At 44.1% G+C, this 18,888-nt stretch overlaps 1 protein-coding gene across 32 annotated transcripts in view; it reads right to left on the bottom strand.

The window, feature by feature from the left end:
• Window positions 1-18,888, bottom strand: part of LOC139061270 (uncharacterized) — a 66,980-nt gene that overhangs the window by 11,782 nt on the left and 36,310 nt on the right. For 9 of the 32 annotated variants that reach the window (XR_011515295.1, XR_011515305.1, XR_011515308.1 and 6 more), the window contains 6 exons: window positions 15,838-15,954; window positions 13,188-13,266; window positions 11,152-11,242; window positions 7,148-7,171; window positions 4,483-4,506; window positions 3,090-3,140 (listed from right to left, as the gene is read on the bottom strand). Coding sequence is in view for 2 of the 32 variants with exons in the window: in XM_070540989.1 (XP_070397090.1) it covers window positions 11,152-11,242; window positions 15,838-15,954; window positions 16,059-16,081 (231 nt within the window). In the remaining 30 variants the exon portion in view is untranslated. Of the gene's footprint in view, window positions 1-3; window positions 1,482-3,048; window positions 3,141-4,482; window positions 4,507-7,147; window positions 7,172-11,151; window positions 11,243-13,187; window positions 13,267-15,837; window positions 15,955-16,058; window positions 16,220-18,888 lie in introns of those variants that run through there. The other 23 variants (XR_011515312.1, XR_011515315.1, XR_011515316.1 and 20 more) reach the window with 17 other exon arrangements.

The raw sequence follows: 18,888 nt of genomic DNA, 5'->3' as shown, positions 1-18,888 counted from the left end.
AGATGAACCAAAATGAAGCCGAACACACTTTCTTCAGACAATTTGTATCCGGGCTGACTACAGACGCTAGTGCTCATGTAGTGTCTTGTGTGCCGTTCTCGTGGTAAAAGCGTTGAGAAAGGCGATAATCTTGTTCTGTACTTCACAGCGTCATTCTAACAGCAAAAAAAAAAAAATGATCCACCTACAATTTGACGGTTAGCTTCTGTGAGTCTGTCCGTGATGGCAGGTACTGGGTGATTTAACTCCAGTAGCGTCCATTGTGCAGATAGCTTATAATAATTGCTCAGTATGGTCTCAAGAAATTTCGTGCGAGATTCCGAATACACGAACAAAAAAATTGGAGGCTTATCAAGCTTAAGCCCAGTGGATGCGAAGCATGTATCACGTGATGCAGCGATGGTGGCGCCGCCGCCGCGTCGCGCGCGACGGCGCGAACCGAAGCGTGGAGGCCTCCGCCGGGCGACGTCCGACGGCGCGATATGAGGCCCCATCTGCAGCCGGTGTGACGTCATCACGTGACGTCACATCATGTGATCTCACTTCAGGGTCAATGGTGGCCACCGCCGGGAGACGACCGACGGCGCGATATGAGGCCCCATCTGCAGCCGGTGTGACGTCATCACGTGACGTCATGTCACGTGACCTACTTGAAGGTCACTTGAAGGTCAATGGTGGCCACCGCCGGGAGGCGACCGACGGCGCGATATGAGGCCCCATCTGCAGCCTGTGTGACGTCATCACGTGACGTCATGTCACGTGACCCCACTTCAGGGTCAATGGTGGCCACCGCCGGGCGTCGCGCGAAGGCCCGAAACCTACGTTAATATGCTTCGCATAAAAAGTACCGCAAGGAAGCTCCCTCTGAGTTGTCATGACTGTCTGCAATTTGATGGTGTACGTGTGCCTTAGCCTACAGGCGCTATCTGAATGCGAGAATTTAGAAAAAAATAAAACGTCGCACTTTCGCCCGAAAGGCGAAACGTTGATTGAGACGGCAAGTTAGCGGACGGCTACACGAAGCAAGAATGGTAGTTTTATCGGCCGTATAAACTTGTAAACAGAGGCGCACCAACTAAACTAACAAGCACATGGCGTCACGCGCACACAAGCAAGCATGAACACGTCTCACTCGATGACCGCAGAAACTCGCTGTCGAAAGGCTGGAGCGAGGAGGCGCGGCAGCGGCACCGAGCGAATGGACCTTCGTGCTGCGTCCCGCACCAACGCGAACTAAGCCGCGAAAACAAAGCGCATGGCGGACTCTGTCCCAGTTGCAGATGGCTTTCAAGATACAGCAGCGCGGGTGGGTGCGCGTTGGCGCCCCAGCCGCCCGTAGTTGAACTGTGTATTGCATTTACCGCACATACATGAATGCCAGAAAGGTACCGTATATTTGCTGCCAGAGGTCTTTCGCGATGCCTCCCGCCGATGCAGTGATACGGGTGCGCTATCTTCAAGGTCGCCCTCAGAGGCTCACACTGTGTAACAAAGTCAATCGGATTATATTTATGCACAATATAGCGTTTACTCCACAGTTTGGAACACTAGCTTTCAGCGAGTCTTATCTGGTTATTTTCTTGTACAAGCCTGGTAGTGGGAAGTGTGGGGTGTCTTTTGTGCAATCTTTCCGCTTCGCACCAGGTCCAGGACATTGTTATGAACTCCTCTGTATCGCATCTTATCAAAAGAGACTATTTAAAACATGCCCATTACTACTGGACATTATAAATATTCTTAGGCGCAATACATTAACGTATGCAAGTGCTACATAAAATTGGACTTTCTAACTGCTCCTCAGTTTGCAGTCCTGTCAGCGTTTTCTACAGGCAAAACCGTCGCATGTTTCACTGACAACATGAAGTCCTATATTCATAATGATGATATGGCAGCTTCTGCATATATATTTATATTCACCATAACATTCTTTTCTTTTTTTGAGGTTCAACTGTTATGTTTTTGTTGGACCAGCGCTATGACTGCTAAAAAGTTTCCTATCCAGTAAATGCCGGCTTGTTGTCGATGGCTTTTCCAATCGTTGATAAGGTAATAAAATTTTCCAATGATCTATCTTACGCCAGTTTTAGAAGTAACATACACGAATAATTTGCATTGTTTCCTTACCCACTCAATTTTGTTTGCAGACGCCACCGCTATCTTTGCTCACAGCACTGGTCATAATGTTTTATTTTCCGTTTTTTCAATCAAAATTGAATTCCCGAGTGCAGCCGCGTGCTCCCCAAATATCAGTTAACCCTTCTAAATAATATTCCGTGCTTTTTTTTCATTTTGCTGCTTTCTTCGCCTTCAGTACTACGTGACAATATATATGTAGTGACGGCTTTATACGAGTATTTGCAAGACATGGTAGGAGGCAGTTAAATTTCACAGCCTGAACGAGTCCTCTCGCACCAAAAAGAATCTGGCATCTCTCGGTGGTGTAATCTTCCTTCGTCTAATTGTGTTGCGCGGGTGTCACACGGCGCATTTTTCGATCGCGATCAAGCCCGATGCGAATCGAATTTCTCGGTCGCGATTGGTTCCTTAGCGTAAGCTAAGCATTAGCCTTAGTGCAAGCCAATCGCGGACGAGAATTGCGACGTGCATCAAGTAGTCTGGCGAAGCCGCACAAAATCACGACGAAGGAACAAGTCGAAATTTTCTTGTTTATTGCACTACTTCGTCGATATTAACAACTGGTCAACTAAGGAAAAGAACTGAATTGTTATAATTAAAAGAAGAAAGTGAAAATTTCTTGACTATTGGAAACGCATTTCTTGAAAATAAAACTTGTCTGACACTCCTTAACCTTTTACTGCACAATTTCTTTCCCTCAAGATATTACTCATGGAGTTGTAGGGAAGCATAACAGTAGCTGTACTCCCATGGAAACTAACGTTAGCGAATTTCAGTGGTTTGAACTTGCAGAAAAATAGTATGTTGCGTATTTGCAACAATATGCAAATGAAGAAGAAGTTGAAAGTAAAAGATAAACTTAGTGCGATTCATACTCAGATGCTTATTTGCACGTGAAAATCATTCGTGCACCTACGATTCAGTGTGGAACGAAAAGAAGCACTTGTACTTGCTTGTGCACTGCAGGTGGTTCCCACACTTCGTGCAGCACGTCATGCAGATTCCTGTGCAGCCAGGAAACAGTGCAGTGTTTTCGAGTTATTGTCAAAATTTTGAACACAGAAAGACAGATGTGAGGCTGTGCCTTTGACGACGCGACACGAAAACGTGCGGATGCACCGCATATCCTTTTGAAAAAAAAAAGAGAGAAAGGAAATTCGAGCACAAAACATCTTGCACACATATTGAATCGAAACAGACTCGCCGTTGTCGTCTTTCCTGCAAAGGTCGCTGCCTTCACTCTCAGGAGGAATTCCTCGGCCATAAAATCGTTTGGGAGCCATTTCACTTTCCCGAAGAAAATAAACCATGCACACGTTGTTGCATCTGCGCAATATAGCAACGTTCCGTCGCCAGGAACAAACTATTCCGAGATAACAATGTTTTTTTTTTATCCACAGAATCAGGAGGATGTGGAGCTGAGCGTAAGAATTTTTTTTTTGCACTTTGTCGTATGGGGAAATACATATACAATTGCCAAAACTTACCTGTATCACTAACTGCTCGCAGGTGCGCCCAGCCTCCGCCACGCTTGTTTTGGCAGAAGATGCGAAGGATGACCACAGATGGCAGCACAAAGCGGCGCGTTCTTTAGGCGAATGTTGCGGAAATGCAACAACGTGTACAGGCAGCTCCAAACGGCCTTTGCTTCTGTTTTTAACGCCGCTCATCGCAATGTTGCGCAAATGCAACAAGGTGCAATAAAGGGTTAATTCAAGCAAACTTAACAATCAAGTTTACAACTCTTAATTCTGCAGTGAGAAAGGATATCGTAATTCTCTACACTGAATATAATTGTAAATCTAAAGCGGATCGATTCGGTGTAAGGTACACGGCTCTCCAATACACCACTAAAAGGTGAAAAGCACTTTGGCACAGAACTGCGATATTTGTTCTAGTTACAAAGCGGCAGATTTGTAAATCTTCGTGCTTCTAATATTTCTTCTAACCTGCCAAGTTTTGGCATTTTTTCTAAAGACCTAAATCCATAAATCTCAATTATGCTTCCAGCTGTGACTAGAATTTACCGTTTTCTCTCAAAGGCCGCCATTACGGCACCCATCTCTCTCTCTCTCTTTGTAGCCTCATATTACTGCAAATATTGAACCATATAGTGAAGCACACGACTATCATATTGGCGATAATGCACGCTTCAATAAATCTGAGAAAACTGAAAAGTTATACAATCCCTAAGTTCCCTTAAAATTGTCCCAGGGGAAATCTCTGAAAAGCACCTCTGCGTTTACATGTATTGGAATAGGCGGCGTTAACGTTGGAGCCGTGCTAAAGCTTCCTTAACATCAAATGAGAAATTTGGATGTGAGACACTCGTGCCCGGGTACTTACCCTACTCAGCCCCGGCCACAACGGCTGTGATGAGTGCGAAGACAATGACAAAAAGAAAATCAAGCGAATTAAAGATAGCGATATTTCTCTAGCTGCATGTATGTCGTAGTGTGGAATTAGGTACATTATTCAATTCGATATATATATATATATATATATATATATATATATATATATATATATATATATATATATATATATATATATATATATATATATATATATATATATATGCAGTGGACGTTAGACAACGTGTGTTCGACAGTTTTTCTCGTAAAATTATACCGCATATTCAACGAACGTGTTAGTATCAATGTTCTATGAGCCATTATGGAAGCTTGTGTCTGCTGTGTGTAGATACAGGAAACCACTTTTCTTCATGATGTTTTACCTTGCTTAATGTGCACTCTCCACACACTTGCTTTCACATTAGCACTCAGTTCCGCTGCCGTTAGTACTGCAAGCAACTGTCCAGAGTGCAGTTTACATGAGGCGAAAGTGGTATTTAAAGTGGCCGTGAAGACGCCTCCTTCATCTCGCAGTTGAAGGGCTTCACGTGTGCTTCACGGCGGCTTTCAAGTAGATCAAGGATGAACACGTGGTATTTCGCTTCTACAAATCTTGGGTGATTGCCATCGCCATGTTTACAACATGCGGCCGAGCGCGTTACATATAATCTAGTTCTGCTACCACAAACTTCGATAAGCACAAGAAATTTAGGGAGAATATCAGACTAAATGCATTTTCATGTTAGGAAAACTACGTTGCTTGCGTTATTTTAATCGTGCTCTACTTGTAACCTTCCCATGTGAAGGTAATGAAAATTTAAGCTGTTTTAATCCAGTATGTAAATATTAGAAGTTGGCGATCGAATATCGACTTTTCGAATGCGAATCCAATACGAATAGTAGGTATATCGAATAGAAAACGCACACGTACATATTCACAGCAGGGATATTTATTTCGATTTAATTAGGAACACACTTGTACTCAATAGACAATCAGCTATCACGCGCAATTAAGATCGTTTTAAACGCAAGTTCACAACAGTAATGAAAATAACTGCACGAACAGCCGCTTCATACCTTTAAATCCTGGTGGCAAACAAGCTTTCTAAGAATTACAGGCATTTCAAAACGCAGAATAAATAGCTTAAAAAATATCAAGTTTTGGAAAAAGAAAAATCGCTAACGAGGTGTTTGTGTGCCTTAGGCAGAATAAAACCCCTGTTACAAGAAGAAGCATCATAGGTTGTAACGTAAAAAATAAAGCTCCAGCATGACCAGGCTGCAAGGAAGACTAATTGGCTGGCCGTAAGCACAATATAGCCGATTATCATGCATTGGACGACAAGAAGGGGAGCCGAGGGGCCCGGTTTATAAGGGCACCGTTTTTGTAAGAATGCCCGCACGTATTTGTTATTCAGAACCATATGAAACCAACATATAATGAAGAAAAGGATATCATAGGAAATATTATTTGTTATTTCCAATTGAAGTGCAAAAATGCGAAGGCAATGGGAAATGGAGGAAAACTCAACTTGCTGACGGTGAAATCAACAACCTCTGCATTATGCGCTCGTTGCATTAGAAATGTTGCTATGGCGACGGCAGTTGCCACGTCCATGCATTCTAGGTTATTAATGCATCCGTACAACACACAACCCAAGCAGTGTTGGCCGGCGCCACACTTCCCCCGCAGAACCGAAAACAAAGCTGGCATTACCGATTTCGTTTCTGCATTGCTTCGAAAATAGTGTCGCTGTTTTACTTCTGATAAATAAAATTTGCGATACTTTGTTCAGCAGGTGGAGAAAAGGCACCCGATTTGAACAGTCGGTTGTTCCAAAATATTTGGTTAGTTTTGATATTCGAAAATACCGCTTAGTTCATTTTCTAATTCGAATATCTCACACCGACTATTCATATTCGAAGCTTGCAATATTCGCGCGCCTATGTTACAGTAAATACATTACAAGCCCTCTATACCCTGCTGGTAAATTCACTGTTTTCCTTCAGCTGCAAGGTCATTACACCAGCGGGAAACGTCTATGTAAATATTTGCTTCGCGCTTGCTTATACAGGTGTGTTTCAATATACCTACGTTGGTGAAATCCACTTCACTGTCATAGGAACAATATTAGTGACTTTTTTGTCTCACTTCAGTGACACGCTTGATAATATGTTGAAAACACTAGGCCGTAATGGTTCATAATGTGCGTTAGAAAACCAGATCTGTCAGTGACAACGACAACTTTCACTGACGCATTTTTAGCGTGGTTTATTGCAATGCCAAATGGGTTATCCGCAAGGGAGGCGATATCTAAACTACGTGCCAGATTATGGTGTTTTACGTGCCAAAACCACGATCTGATTACGACGCATGCCGCAGTGGGGGACTCCGGAAATTTGGGCCGCCTAGGTTTCCTTAACGTGCACCTAAATCTAAGCACACGGGTGTTTTGCACTTTTCGATAAATCTGAGAAAACTAAAAAGCTGATACAATCCGTAAATTCCCTTAAAATTGTCCCAGGGGAAATCTCTGAACAGCATCTCTGCGTTTACATGTATTGGAATAGGCGGCGTTGGAGTAGGAGCGGAGCTAAAGCTTCCTTAACATCAAACTAGAAATTTGGAGGTGGGACACTCGTGCCCGGGTACTTACCCTACTCAGCCCCGGCCACAACGGCTGTGATGAGTGCGAAGACAACGACAAAAAGTAAATCAGACGAACAAAAGATAGGGATATTTCCGAGTGGAACAACTTCAGGATTTTGTGCACTCTAGCTGTGTGGATCTCGCTGCATGGAATTAGAGGGGTCGTGATGACGCCTCGTTCATCTCGCAGTTATAGGGCTTGGGCGTAGTACTTCGAAGTTAAGAGAAAGCTGGCTATTTCGAGCGAGAAGAGGAACATTAGTCTAAATTTTACACCTTCTCGGGCCGTTGGGACGCCGCGTTCGGCCATTAGTGGGGTGGGAGAATGTTTGTGGAAATTTTGATTAAGACGAACAGCTTTCGCTGTGTCCTCTGGAGTGCGTCAGTGTTCCACTTTTTGTAAGGGTCCCGAATGATGCACGCGTATTCACGTCTGATGACGCATGAATAACCTATATGTTCAGTTTTGCGGGAGCATGCTTTAGTTTATGCATTGGAAAAGAAAGTTTACGAAACGCTGAGCTACAAATGCTAGACATATGAGAGTTCGAACTTGGGTTTGTTGTTATAGTTATGCCTTGATACTTGTATTCGCCATGCTGATTGAGTTCAAGAGACGGAAGGCTTTACAAAATGTAACAGATCATTGGCGATAGTGACTGCAGACAAAAAAATGCATTCAACCGCAAACAGCCTGACTTGAACTTGGAGTGGTCCAACTGCGCAGGCAATGTTATTAACAAAAAATTAAAAATAATATAAAGCTCCTTGAAACCTTCCTTGAGGGACGCCAGGTGAAACAGGTAATGGCTTAGACGCGAAACTGTCAATAACAACAAACTACGCGTGGGGAGTTAAAAAGAAATTGACTCGCCATTCCGACCCAGCTAAAGTGGATGTCCAAAGCTTTTACGAAACCACCACAACTGCTTTTGGAGGCATTCAATGCTTGACTTATGGTCCGGACGCTCTTCTTGAGCTGTTTCGTTATTGAAACGTGCGCTGTTCTGTACGTTGTATGCGGGATTCCAATGAATACGTGCACTGTTCCCATCACTTTGCTGAGTTCTTGTAGCCTCCGCATTACGAGGGACGTGAGTTACTGCAGCCGTTGCTGATAATTTCTGCTCACTGACGGACCCGAAAAATATCAACCACCGAGGGGCTAACAACACTGCTCTAATATGCTCTAACCTAATTAACTAGGAACGGGGGAAGACCTATATTTCTTCTGAACTAGCTTATTATGTGAAACGAGGCCGAAAGTTCCACTCAAATGTGTGTAAATAAAGCTGTCCTGCTTTATCTAGGATGCTCGAAAAAGAATGAACAGCCGTTGTAAACATTGTGACTGCCGAAAATGCCTTCGCAAAACCGTGCTACCAAGAAGAAAACATACCTTTGTCCTTTAATTACTGAATTAAAAAGTTTGCGACTGTGTACTCAAGCATCTTACAATGAACGTATAAAGATAAATTTGCAGATAGGGCATTCGACTAATGTACGCAGCTGCCGCGAAAGGGGCCGGAGCGGCTACGATGAGTGCGAAGACGACAAAAACAATGAAGCGAATTAAAAAGAATATCAGTGGTGATTCTCGCATACCTTAATTTCTGAGTCGAACGCCTTTAACATATTGTGCCTCTTCATACCGTTCTACTACTACCAGTGATCGCTGTAATCACATGCAGAGCGGTTGATATTGCAGTCACTTATGACTCAACGAACTGTGCAAGGTACCTGAATATTTAAATAAGAGAGCGGCTGCATTGTTCCTTCTTGATGTCGCCTGTTAACCAAGTCCACAACACAGGCCATTCTCTTCAACTTTTAGTTTTCTTGAAAGCCTAGAAGGCCCAAACAATGAAACGTTCCTTTCCTTCGAGCGCTTCCTAACCTTACGTGAGGCCTCCTTACAGCGAAGGACCGATGGAGGAAGCAAGCGTACTCTGAAAGCTCCCTTCACCCGTGCTCACGTAAGGAGCGGTTGCCGCATGCCTGAGTTCGAGATTATCTCTTATAGTCTTTACGCGAACACCATTATTATATTAAAAATTGATCGTCGCACAATCTTTAAATTGAAGAGCTAATATACAGAAGCGTGGACGCTTTCTTCTAGTTTTGTTTACTAAAGTTAAAAAAAGTAGCGCATTACAGTGCAAAACTTGATGTGCTCCAGCAACGCTAGCACGCCGGTGTCGTGCAACGCCTAGCAACGCTTTCATGCCGCACGCGTGACTGAAACTAACATGCCTAGCAAGACTTACCTAAAGCCCCTACATCCACGCGCCACCGCCGCTTTCCTTGCCGGCGGAAACGTGTATGGAGGGGCTGTAGACTTACCGTGCTCGCGCTTCTCCGCAGGTGGGCGACAGCGCGCATGCGCAAGCAAACGTCACGTGGTTAAGAAGTGAGGTGAAGCGCTCGTTCAGGGCCAGGAGCGGCGTAAGGATGCATGAAGTTAGCTATGCTGAGGAAGCACCAAGGAAGCCTTCACCGAGGGCCCCTCAGTAAGGAAGCTTTCAGAGTGACATAAGGTAACCTCACCGCAATGAAGGCTTCGGTAAGGAAGATTTCATTGTTTGGCCCTAATAGATTTATACTAATTCGATCACAATACATTAAAACCACACAAAAATACATAAAACCACACATAAAAGTCACCATCCCTAATAATAATAATAATAATAATAATAATAATAATAATAATAATAATAATAATAATAATAATAATAATAATAATAATAACTATTATTATTATTATTATTATTATTATTATTATTATTATTATTATTATTATTATTATTATTCATACTACAGGGCCAAAAAGCACGGAAAGCAATTTGAAGCTAGGTGAACATGTAGCAACCTATTAATTCTTAGGCATAGGCTATACATACTATTAGAATTAATTGTTACTTTGATATGTGTACATACTTAAATACATTGAGTCTGTGCACGGTGTTTATAGTGGGAATTTTCAAAAAATGAACTGTGAAAATAGGGATCATGTAGCTGTCGCTGGTGCTCCTGATGCGCTTGCCCTCCTATTGTCAGGATTTGCAGAAATAAAGCGAAACTATGAATTAAAAGACGTACACGTGCGCGCTAACAATGACGCAGTAAGCTTTTAAGCTTTTAGCCATTGTTTTAGCCATTTCATTGTTTTCCCTGGAAAATGTGCGATCTTTAGTTTCGGCCAGGCATGGATAAAGCAACCTCTACTTTCTAACGAAATGCTTGGTTGCGATATTACGAACCTTAATGAGCCCATGAACATTACAGGGGAAGGTATGTTTTGCCAAAGGGCAGGAAACATATCAATTCCCCAAAACTTGCCAAAACAAACACCAAAAGACCACTGAAACATTAAGACATGTTGCTTTAAAAAAATGGGCTGTATTTTACACAGGTCCAGCTGCCACAGGTATTAAATTTGATGGTATCATCCTTGTTTCGCTAGTAAATAAATGCCGGATCACTGATATACATTGGTTTTATGTTAGTATGACTTTGCGTCATATTTAGAAGTTTGATGCAAGCGAATTTAATCTTCCTTCTTTTCGGATAGTTTGTTGTTAAGTGCATGCTTTCATTATCTCTTGGAACGCGGCATGTCCTGCGCTATACCTTCTTCGTAAGCGCTGTTGATATTTACTATTTATTACCTATTCTACATCAATAATGTCGCAGGGAAAAGAGTGTAGCACGTACAAACATATTCTGCCACCAAATTCATCCTTTTGCGAGCAAACCAATGAATAGCCTCCTCCACAAAACAACCCATAACAGCATGCTGTATCTATCTGATACAGCAATTGATGCTTGCCTCAACGAATCACACGGATGTATTTTTGAATCAAAGCATCACATTACGGTAATAAACACCCATTTTTTTGTTTACTTCATAAAAAATTTTGTTTATTTGAAAACCTTTTTTTTAACATTTGTACCTGTTGTGTCGAGCTGCCTCCATATATAGAGTTGGGGAGACTCCGTTAAGAAAATCACCTTTTCATGTAGATAACCAATCCAAGAACCGGAAATAGTCCTCAGAGGATGCAGGATGCAGAGGATGGATGCAGCCTGCCAGAACCTGTTCCTGCACAAGCATTTGGACAACACTATTAGGTCATTGTATGAACACATTGCTAGTGACGTCACCTTACTACGTCACAAGGGACAAGTTCGGGCAAGTTCAACAAAAACTGGTTTCCACAGCGCGTGGGATCTGAAGTGTATTTTTATTTCCAGTTGCCTCAGAGCTTCCTTGTGATGCACTATGGAGGGCTATAATAATGAAGTTGCAACACAAATTGCCACACACTGCACAGAATAAAATAATAAATTTGGACGGGACAAGAAAGCATAAATCAGCTTGCTTGAGAGCGAACGTAAGTGTCCTATGAGTCAACGCTATAGCTAGAGATTCATGGCCGCGGTCGACATCAGTACTGTTTGCGGATTCGGCAGGCGACGTGTCTTTGGTCTCTTTGGTTGTGATATGTGTGTTTGGCGAGAGTGAAATGGAACACGTAATTGGTGCCATGACATCGTACGTCGACCTGGTGGCATTTTATCTAATCGCGCTTTCAAGATATGCTGGCGCCCCCACATGAATTTTCTCCGAAGCCGCATGGCGCTGATGTTTTCTCCGAAACCTTATGTGGCAGCCCATGCCGTTTCTGCAAAGTTTCAGCGATCTTCATGATCGGGACAAACAATTCACGGGCAAGAAATAACAGCATTTTCAGTGGGCCGGCCACTTGCATCAATTTTCGAAAGAGGTAAGCGATATAAGTGGTGGTCGATAACGCTCCGTATAGGAAGACTAGAAAAAAGTCCATAGCGCGCATTATCACCCTGTAATTTGGGTAAACACTATATAACCGCAGACACCGACGACAGAAACAGTGCGGCACAGCTGGCCATTTCGCACGCATTTTCTTACTTGGCGAAACTGAACTGGACGCATCGTTAACATTGAGTGCTTGCGTTAGAGCTGCTCGTACGAACAAAAGTCGACAAAAAGACACGTCGGTCATATCACCAGGACAGGCTGCCGGCCGGCAGTAGCCAGCTCTCGTATAAATGAAAAGCTGAATGAATTCGGCCTCTGTTTCCCTGTAAGCTAACATTCCGAGCAAGCGTAGCACAACTAAACTGACACAGTAAGACATGCTGGTCCTTTGTCGTGATCGTGACGTGTGTTTTAGGTGGCAGGATTTTAGTTGGCGTCGTGCTTAGCGTTGCATTACATGCGGCATGTCTACCTGACGCCGAAGACAGATATATCCGAAAATGTTATAACAAGCAAACAAGAGTATGCGTAATGGGATGAGTTATCTTTAACTGCATCCAAAGATCTCGCAGTTGATAACTGCGAGCTACGTCATGTGATGTGGCGCGGGTGCGCACGGCGCAGTGAGTTACAGAAACTGTGTGCAACACATTAATGGGGCACTAAAAAAAAATAACGCTAGGTCAGTTTACTCTGGAAACACTCTTTCGGCCCCCCAAATCCGTTAATATGCTGCATTACACCGATTAAAAGAAAATGAAAATGATAAGCGTAAATCCATATTTTAATTTCGCGCGACACACACGGGCCACTACGCCACTCTGATGTCGTGCACATCAAAGTGCATCTCTTTTTTTTAGTATTTGTAGCGTCTTATTATTATTATTATTATTATTATTATTATTATTATTATTATTATTATTATTATTATATTATTATTGTAGCATCTTATTAGTATTATTTGAACAAGGCCGGAGCAAGACGGCCGTCAAAATTCATAATGCGAAGGCGAGATGTTCTGGAAATTTCGAGGCTGCTCGCTTTAGTTCTTGCGCCTTTTTTGACTGTCATTACTCCTCAAACGATAAGAGTAACATTCTTTCATAGGGAATAAGCCCAACTCGTAGCCTTACTTTCTGCATTGCCCTTTTAAAATGTGTCATGCGCAAGGAGCCCTTCATAAACCACCGAAATATACTTGTTTCCCCATCCTGTGGCGCTTACGAGGCTCAGCTGGGACACTTACTTTTTCGGTGTAGGTAAACAATTCGAGGAATAATTCCAAGAGGACGCACGTCGTCAACGCGTTCATCCGGCCATTGTCCCTGCACAAGCAGTTGGGTAATGCGAGCGAGCAACCGGACATTTACTCGCGAAATGCACAAGAAAACACGATATATTTATTGCGCGACTGCATCCAACATAGTTTCGTATTGCACACGCTTTTTACCTACTCGGTTACCTGGCCACTGTACCGCGTCTTTTTCTTTATGCTATACGGCTTGCAACGATGCCTCGTTCGTAGCGTGACTCTTCGCAGAGGAGTTCTTAAGTGAGGCGGCCATGCTCTGTTGCATATAGACAAATCTTGCAAGAAGAATTACCAGAAATTTCTAAAAACGACCTCTATTATTACAACCTAGGGGTGTGTGTTCGCATGTGTTTTCATTTCAGTAAACATTGTGCAAGATACGTGCAGAGATAAACACTTGCAGGTTGTGAAATAAGCACATTATTTATTCTCCCCGAAAGGAGAATACCGCTTTCTTTACTGAGCTGAAAATGTTTCAAGACAATTAGATCCCGACATATTTTGTGGCCGTGTGAATGAACGAATGATGAGGTTTTACGTGCCAAAGCCACGGTTTCATTATAGGACACGCCGTATTGGGCGATTCCGCGTTAATTTTGACAACCAGGGGATCCCTGACCTGCTCCCAATGCACGGGACATGGGCGGTCGCACTCTAGCACACACTTGTTTCCGTTCTCCAACGTAATCCGAAAGAGGGTTTTAAATTAAAAAAAGTTTATTTCGCTTGTTGTGCGGCCCACTGCCTTTCACAATTCTATCCTCTCTACTAGCGGAAATAGCGCAAATAAATGATCAAACTACAAAGATGGAACTACGAAAACATTTCGCATCCTAATGTTAGTTTTACCAAAGCGGAAGTTAATGATAAATATGACACTTTGTTAATGTAGTGCTTTATTTAGTTCTTCTAAATATAGAGAACATTTTGACGTGCAGAGATCAGTGTGTGCCGCTATCAAAGAAATGCATGTTCTGCCTGTAGACAGCCTCGCAAAGCGGTACAGTGTAAAATTTACGCCCTTACAAGGGAATAACGGGGTAGGCGTAAATCGGCCTATGGCTCATTTACACCCTTATGACCGATTTACACCCTTATCACTTGTAAGAGTGTAAATAATTTTACAGTGGCGTACGCCGGTCCAGTAAATGAATCAGACACACACGGCAGCATTGGCGGTCGCCCATCGGTCAGGACTAAGACATGCGGCCTTTACGATCAGGGGTTGCTTCCCCTGTGCGTCTGTGCACAGCTAGTATAGAGAGTTTTAGAATTGGGGGCCCAAGCGGCTTGGGCACCCAAGAAAGTTGCGGGCCGCAAGTGCGCATGCGCCGAGCCCTAGCCAGTCTTGGGTTGTTCGCGTTAACCCAAGACCCAAAAATCGACAACTACCGCGCCAAGCAGTCTTGGGCCGCCCTCGCGGGGGACAGCGAGGGCGTACAGCAGATGGTCGCAGGGCAAACTTGCTGTACTCCGACTGACTTTTGCCATTTCGCGCGGTTGAACTCGCAGTTTCGCAGTTCGTCACGAGAAAACACCAACTATGAGCACTTGGTTTCGAGTGGCTTCGCTTGGCTTAGAATTGCACACTTAATTATTAATACTAACCGGTACTAACACAGTGATTACGTTTCTCACGTTTTATTGTTCGCTCTTTTTGCTCAAAGGTGCATTCTGGTCGTTTTTTGTTATATTATTATTTTTTCTTTTTTGCTTTCGAGTCCTTTCTGTTGTCCACACTGCGGCGCACCGAGCGCTCAACCCAACGCTGTTCGACCCAATCCTCAAACTGTGCTGCTCCTCTAAACCCAAGAGCAACCGACGCAACTCGGCTTGAGGGCCCAGAGTCTTGGGCCTCCAATTCTAAAACGTATCACGGATCGCAGTGAGCTGCTATACTTGCACCTGAAGCGATACACGGCACATGAAAAACGCCCACCGAGGATCAAGGTGAGTGGGCTGCTTGCGAAAGAGTGCCCACACATTTCGACGCAGCAAATGGCAAATGTAAGCGGCAGCATGGTGCTGAGACGGTTGTTCGTGCTGGCTTATTGGCAAATCAACCAGTTGTTTTCCCCACTACTGCGTGCGTTACTCTATTTAGGTGATAATTCGTAAACTCGTTCAAGGTACCGCGAGCCAATTTTTCGAAAACGGCGCCTACGTATACGTCCGCGTGTCTCCGAGGCCATGAGCGCATATATATGGCTACGAGAAAAGCTGGTTGCCTATAGCGACAGCCGCCACTTTCGCACATAGCCCTGCCTATCGCGGCGATGATACGTTTGTGCGGGTGTACATATACTCGTTTCCTCCTTGCACTGGTTATCCGCAGATTTGTCTCAAGCGGCCACACTTTCGAGTTCATGTCGCCTTTGCGGCTACCATCACGCCTCCGTTCTTTTTTCTTTTTACTGAGACAGTCGTCGCCTCCGTTTTCTTTTCTTTGTTTTTTTTTTGTGTACAGACTTTATTAATGAAAGACGGTTAACAGAAAGCTCCAGAAAACACTTTCGTTATAGCTCAAATCAGACATGCTTTTCGTTGGAACGCCCTAAACACTATACACGCGTTGAAAACGTACCTGAGAACGGCGTTCACGCCCCTTGTTGGCCACCACTCCGCCGTTGTGGGCGATTGCATCGACAGGCAGACCACTGGAAGCAGCAGCGGCCAGGCTGTTGCCGGTGCCGGGGCCTTCCTTGGAAGACAGTACGAAATAAAAAAAGTGAGATGAAGCCAAAATGAAGCCGAAAAGCCTTTCTCGAGATTATTTGCACCGGGATATACTACTGAAGCCATTACTGATGTAGCGTCTTGCGTGCCATTCTCGGGGTAAAAGTGCTGAGAAAAGCGAAAGACTTGTTCGATACATCGCGTTATCTTAACAGCCGAAGAATGAACCAGCTTTTATAAGGCCGCGAGCTTCCGTGATTCTGTCCGCGAGGGAAGGTGCGTACGTGGGAATATTACCTGCAGTATAGTGTCGATTGTGCGGGCAACCTTTAAAAACTGCTCAGTGGCGTCAATCTCAGTGAGACACTAAGCAAAGGCAAACAATGTACGGCAGGCAAGCGCCATCTATAGTTTTCATGATAATGCACGCAATTAGTAGTGCACGTGTGCGCTGATCTTAAAGGCTATCTGAATGCCAGCATATAGAAAAAGAAACGTAAGTATTGTCCTACACCGTGTTTTGCATTTATTGGACGTGCATGCATTCCAGCAAAAATCACACATCTTTTATGCCACTTGCCTTTCGCGATCCTCGTCGCCAATGGAGAGATGCAAGTGCCTTAAACAGACGCACCTCAGAGATCCACCTTAAGTCAAGGGGATGAAATTTAGGCATGTTGTAGCGTTTATTCTCCCCAGTTTCTGAGTAGAGTTTCAGTGTCAGATTCCCAAAGTCTTATCTCGTTATATTTCTGTGCCACCTGCAATCGGGAAAAGTGGGCTCTCTTTCTTGCGCTATCTTTCCCCTAGACACAGGTTTAGGAGAGTTATAAACAGCTTTTATTGCACCCTAAAACATAATTTCAAGTAGGCTAAAGAGATCTTTAAAGTTTAACATTTAAAGAACAAAAAATCATCTTGACTACAGTTAGGATCATTCCTGTTAGGTTTTGTAACAAAAATTAAGTCGCTTAGCTATCCTTACCCGATTTGAATGCGAAAGCATAATGCATTTCTAAGTTATCACCTTATATTGAAGCTACCTTAATCCATCTTGCTCTAACCTGCTGCCAACATTAATCCAACGTTATCCACCTTAATTCTCTTTACTCCAACTTAATTCACCTTAGTCCACTTCAATCCACCTTAATCCACTTTATACCATCTTAACTTTAATTCACCTTAACCCATCTTAACTTTAATTCACCTCAACCCACATTAACTTTCATCACCTTATTCCGCTTTAATCCACCTTAATTCAATTTTGGGTGTGGGCCACCTCGGCGTGCGTCCGACGCAATTCACCGTAGGATTTCGCACTGCAAGCCGCAGCAGGTACAGCGCCCAGAACGTGGCAGCATCACTTGGTCACGCGGTTTTTCTTGCCATCGGATGTTAAACGCCGGAAGCTCGGCGGATGTTTCGCTTCATGGGGCATATAAGGCTTTAGCCTTAAAATAACTTGACCGAGATTCGGGCAAATCGCAGTAAACATGCAAACTTGCCCATTCCAAATCAATGCGCAGTGCAAGCAAAATTCATTCGAGATGAAATCGCATTAAGTCGAAAATTTTACATGCGGAAATAGTCAAAAAGACGAAAGATAAACAAGCTATAGACAGCGGCTGAATGATATGTGTCGAGCGCCGACAGAAAGTAAAGCTTTCGCTTGGGCTAGTTGGTTCATGCTGGAATTAGTAAAGGCAAGGCGCAGAAGACCAGGACTCAAGAAGAAGAACACAAACGACAGGACCAGACAAGGGAAGGACCGCCTAAGTAAAGATTACGTCGGTACGATACACCGCCCTGGAGGACGAGCCGCTGTAATGACGGGTCAGTAGACGTAGTCTAGATGCCCTCAATGAAGGTCCCAAAGGTGGCGTACCGGCGTTGCACATTGGCTACCTGCAGAAGTTTGGAGATGAAAAAAAAACGCAGGCGGATATTACCTCCGTGTCTCTGATGTCCGACGTGTCTGCTGTGTAACGGGACAAGCAGTCGATGTCGGTGCGCACCCGCCCATACCTGTAGACCAACGAATAGGAATACTCCCGCAGGCGGTAAGCCCGTCGTCCAAGCCTTCCACTGCAGTCTCGAAAAAGTCAAAAGCCGGGCGAGAGCGTGATGGTTGGTGACGATATAAAATAACCTGTGGTAAATGTAGATTTCTATTTCATAACCACTCCGACTGAAGCCAGACATTAGCGCTCAGAGTAGTAGTTTTACTTCGAAGGCGACAAAAGGCGGCTGGGGGAACAAAATGACGCGGAGATGAAATGAACACGCCGGAGTGGCTCCAAAGCAGCACCGACTCGATGGATTGAACTGCCCGTGGATAGGTGGAGGGGTGAATAGGGTCGTGGCTGGGAAGAAGGCCCATGATAAAGTCGCACTCTTTTGAAGAAGTTTGTACCAGGCCTCTGCGAGGGGTCTATGGAGGCGAAGTGTTTCACAATGTAGTGAAAGTAAGAGGAAGTTTCACACGAAGCGGTGGACAACTTTTGCTGACTGCGGCACAGGAAATATCTGACGGCGCGAATTTTCCCCTAATGAAGTCGTATTCAAAAAAACATCGGCGAGATGTCCAGGCACAGTTATCTCACGGCATTTACTCCCAGTTGAGTTGCACGCCAGAGTTGCGAGAAACACCAAGAACGGCCGTGAGGCGCTGAAGGTATGCGCCCAATGTTGCCCACTTAAACCATTGAAGGGTCCATCATGCACTCAAGAGTCGCCAGAGAGTTACACAAGGCAAAAAGGCTTCAATCGACACCTTAAGCCTTAAATTGCTAAAGTTCATCAGGCGCTTTAAAGGCTATGTTTCCCCATCGAGACCACACAAAGCGCTTTCCCAATACCCGGAACGAAGGTCAATGGGCGAAAAGCACACGGCACTATGGAGATAAATCAATAGCATTGTCTACACGAGGTAGTGGGTAGACGTCCTTCTTTGTGATGC

The sequence above is a fragment of the Dermacentor albipictus genome, chromosome 6 (assembly GCF_038994185.2).
Source record: "Dermacentor albipictus isolate Rhodes 1998 colony chromosome 6, USDA_Dalb.pri_finalv2, whole genome shotgun sequence".
In the NCBI taxonomy this organism is placed as follows: domain Eukaryota; kingdom Metazoa; phylum Arthropoda; class Arachnida; order Ixodida; family Ixodidae; genus Dermacentor; species Dermacentor albipictus.
This window is presented reverse-complemented; position numbering and strand designations above follow the sequence as displayed.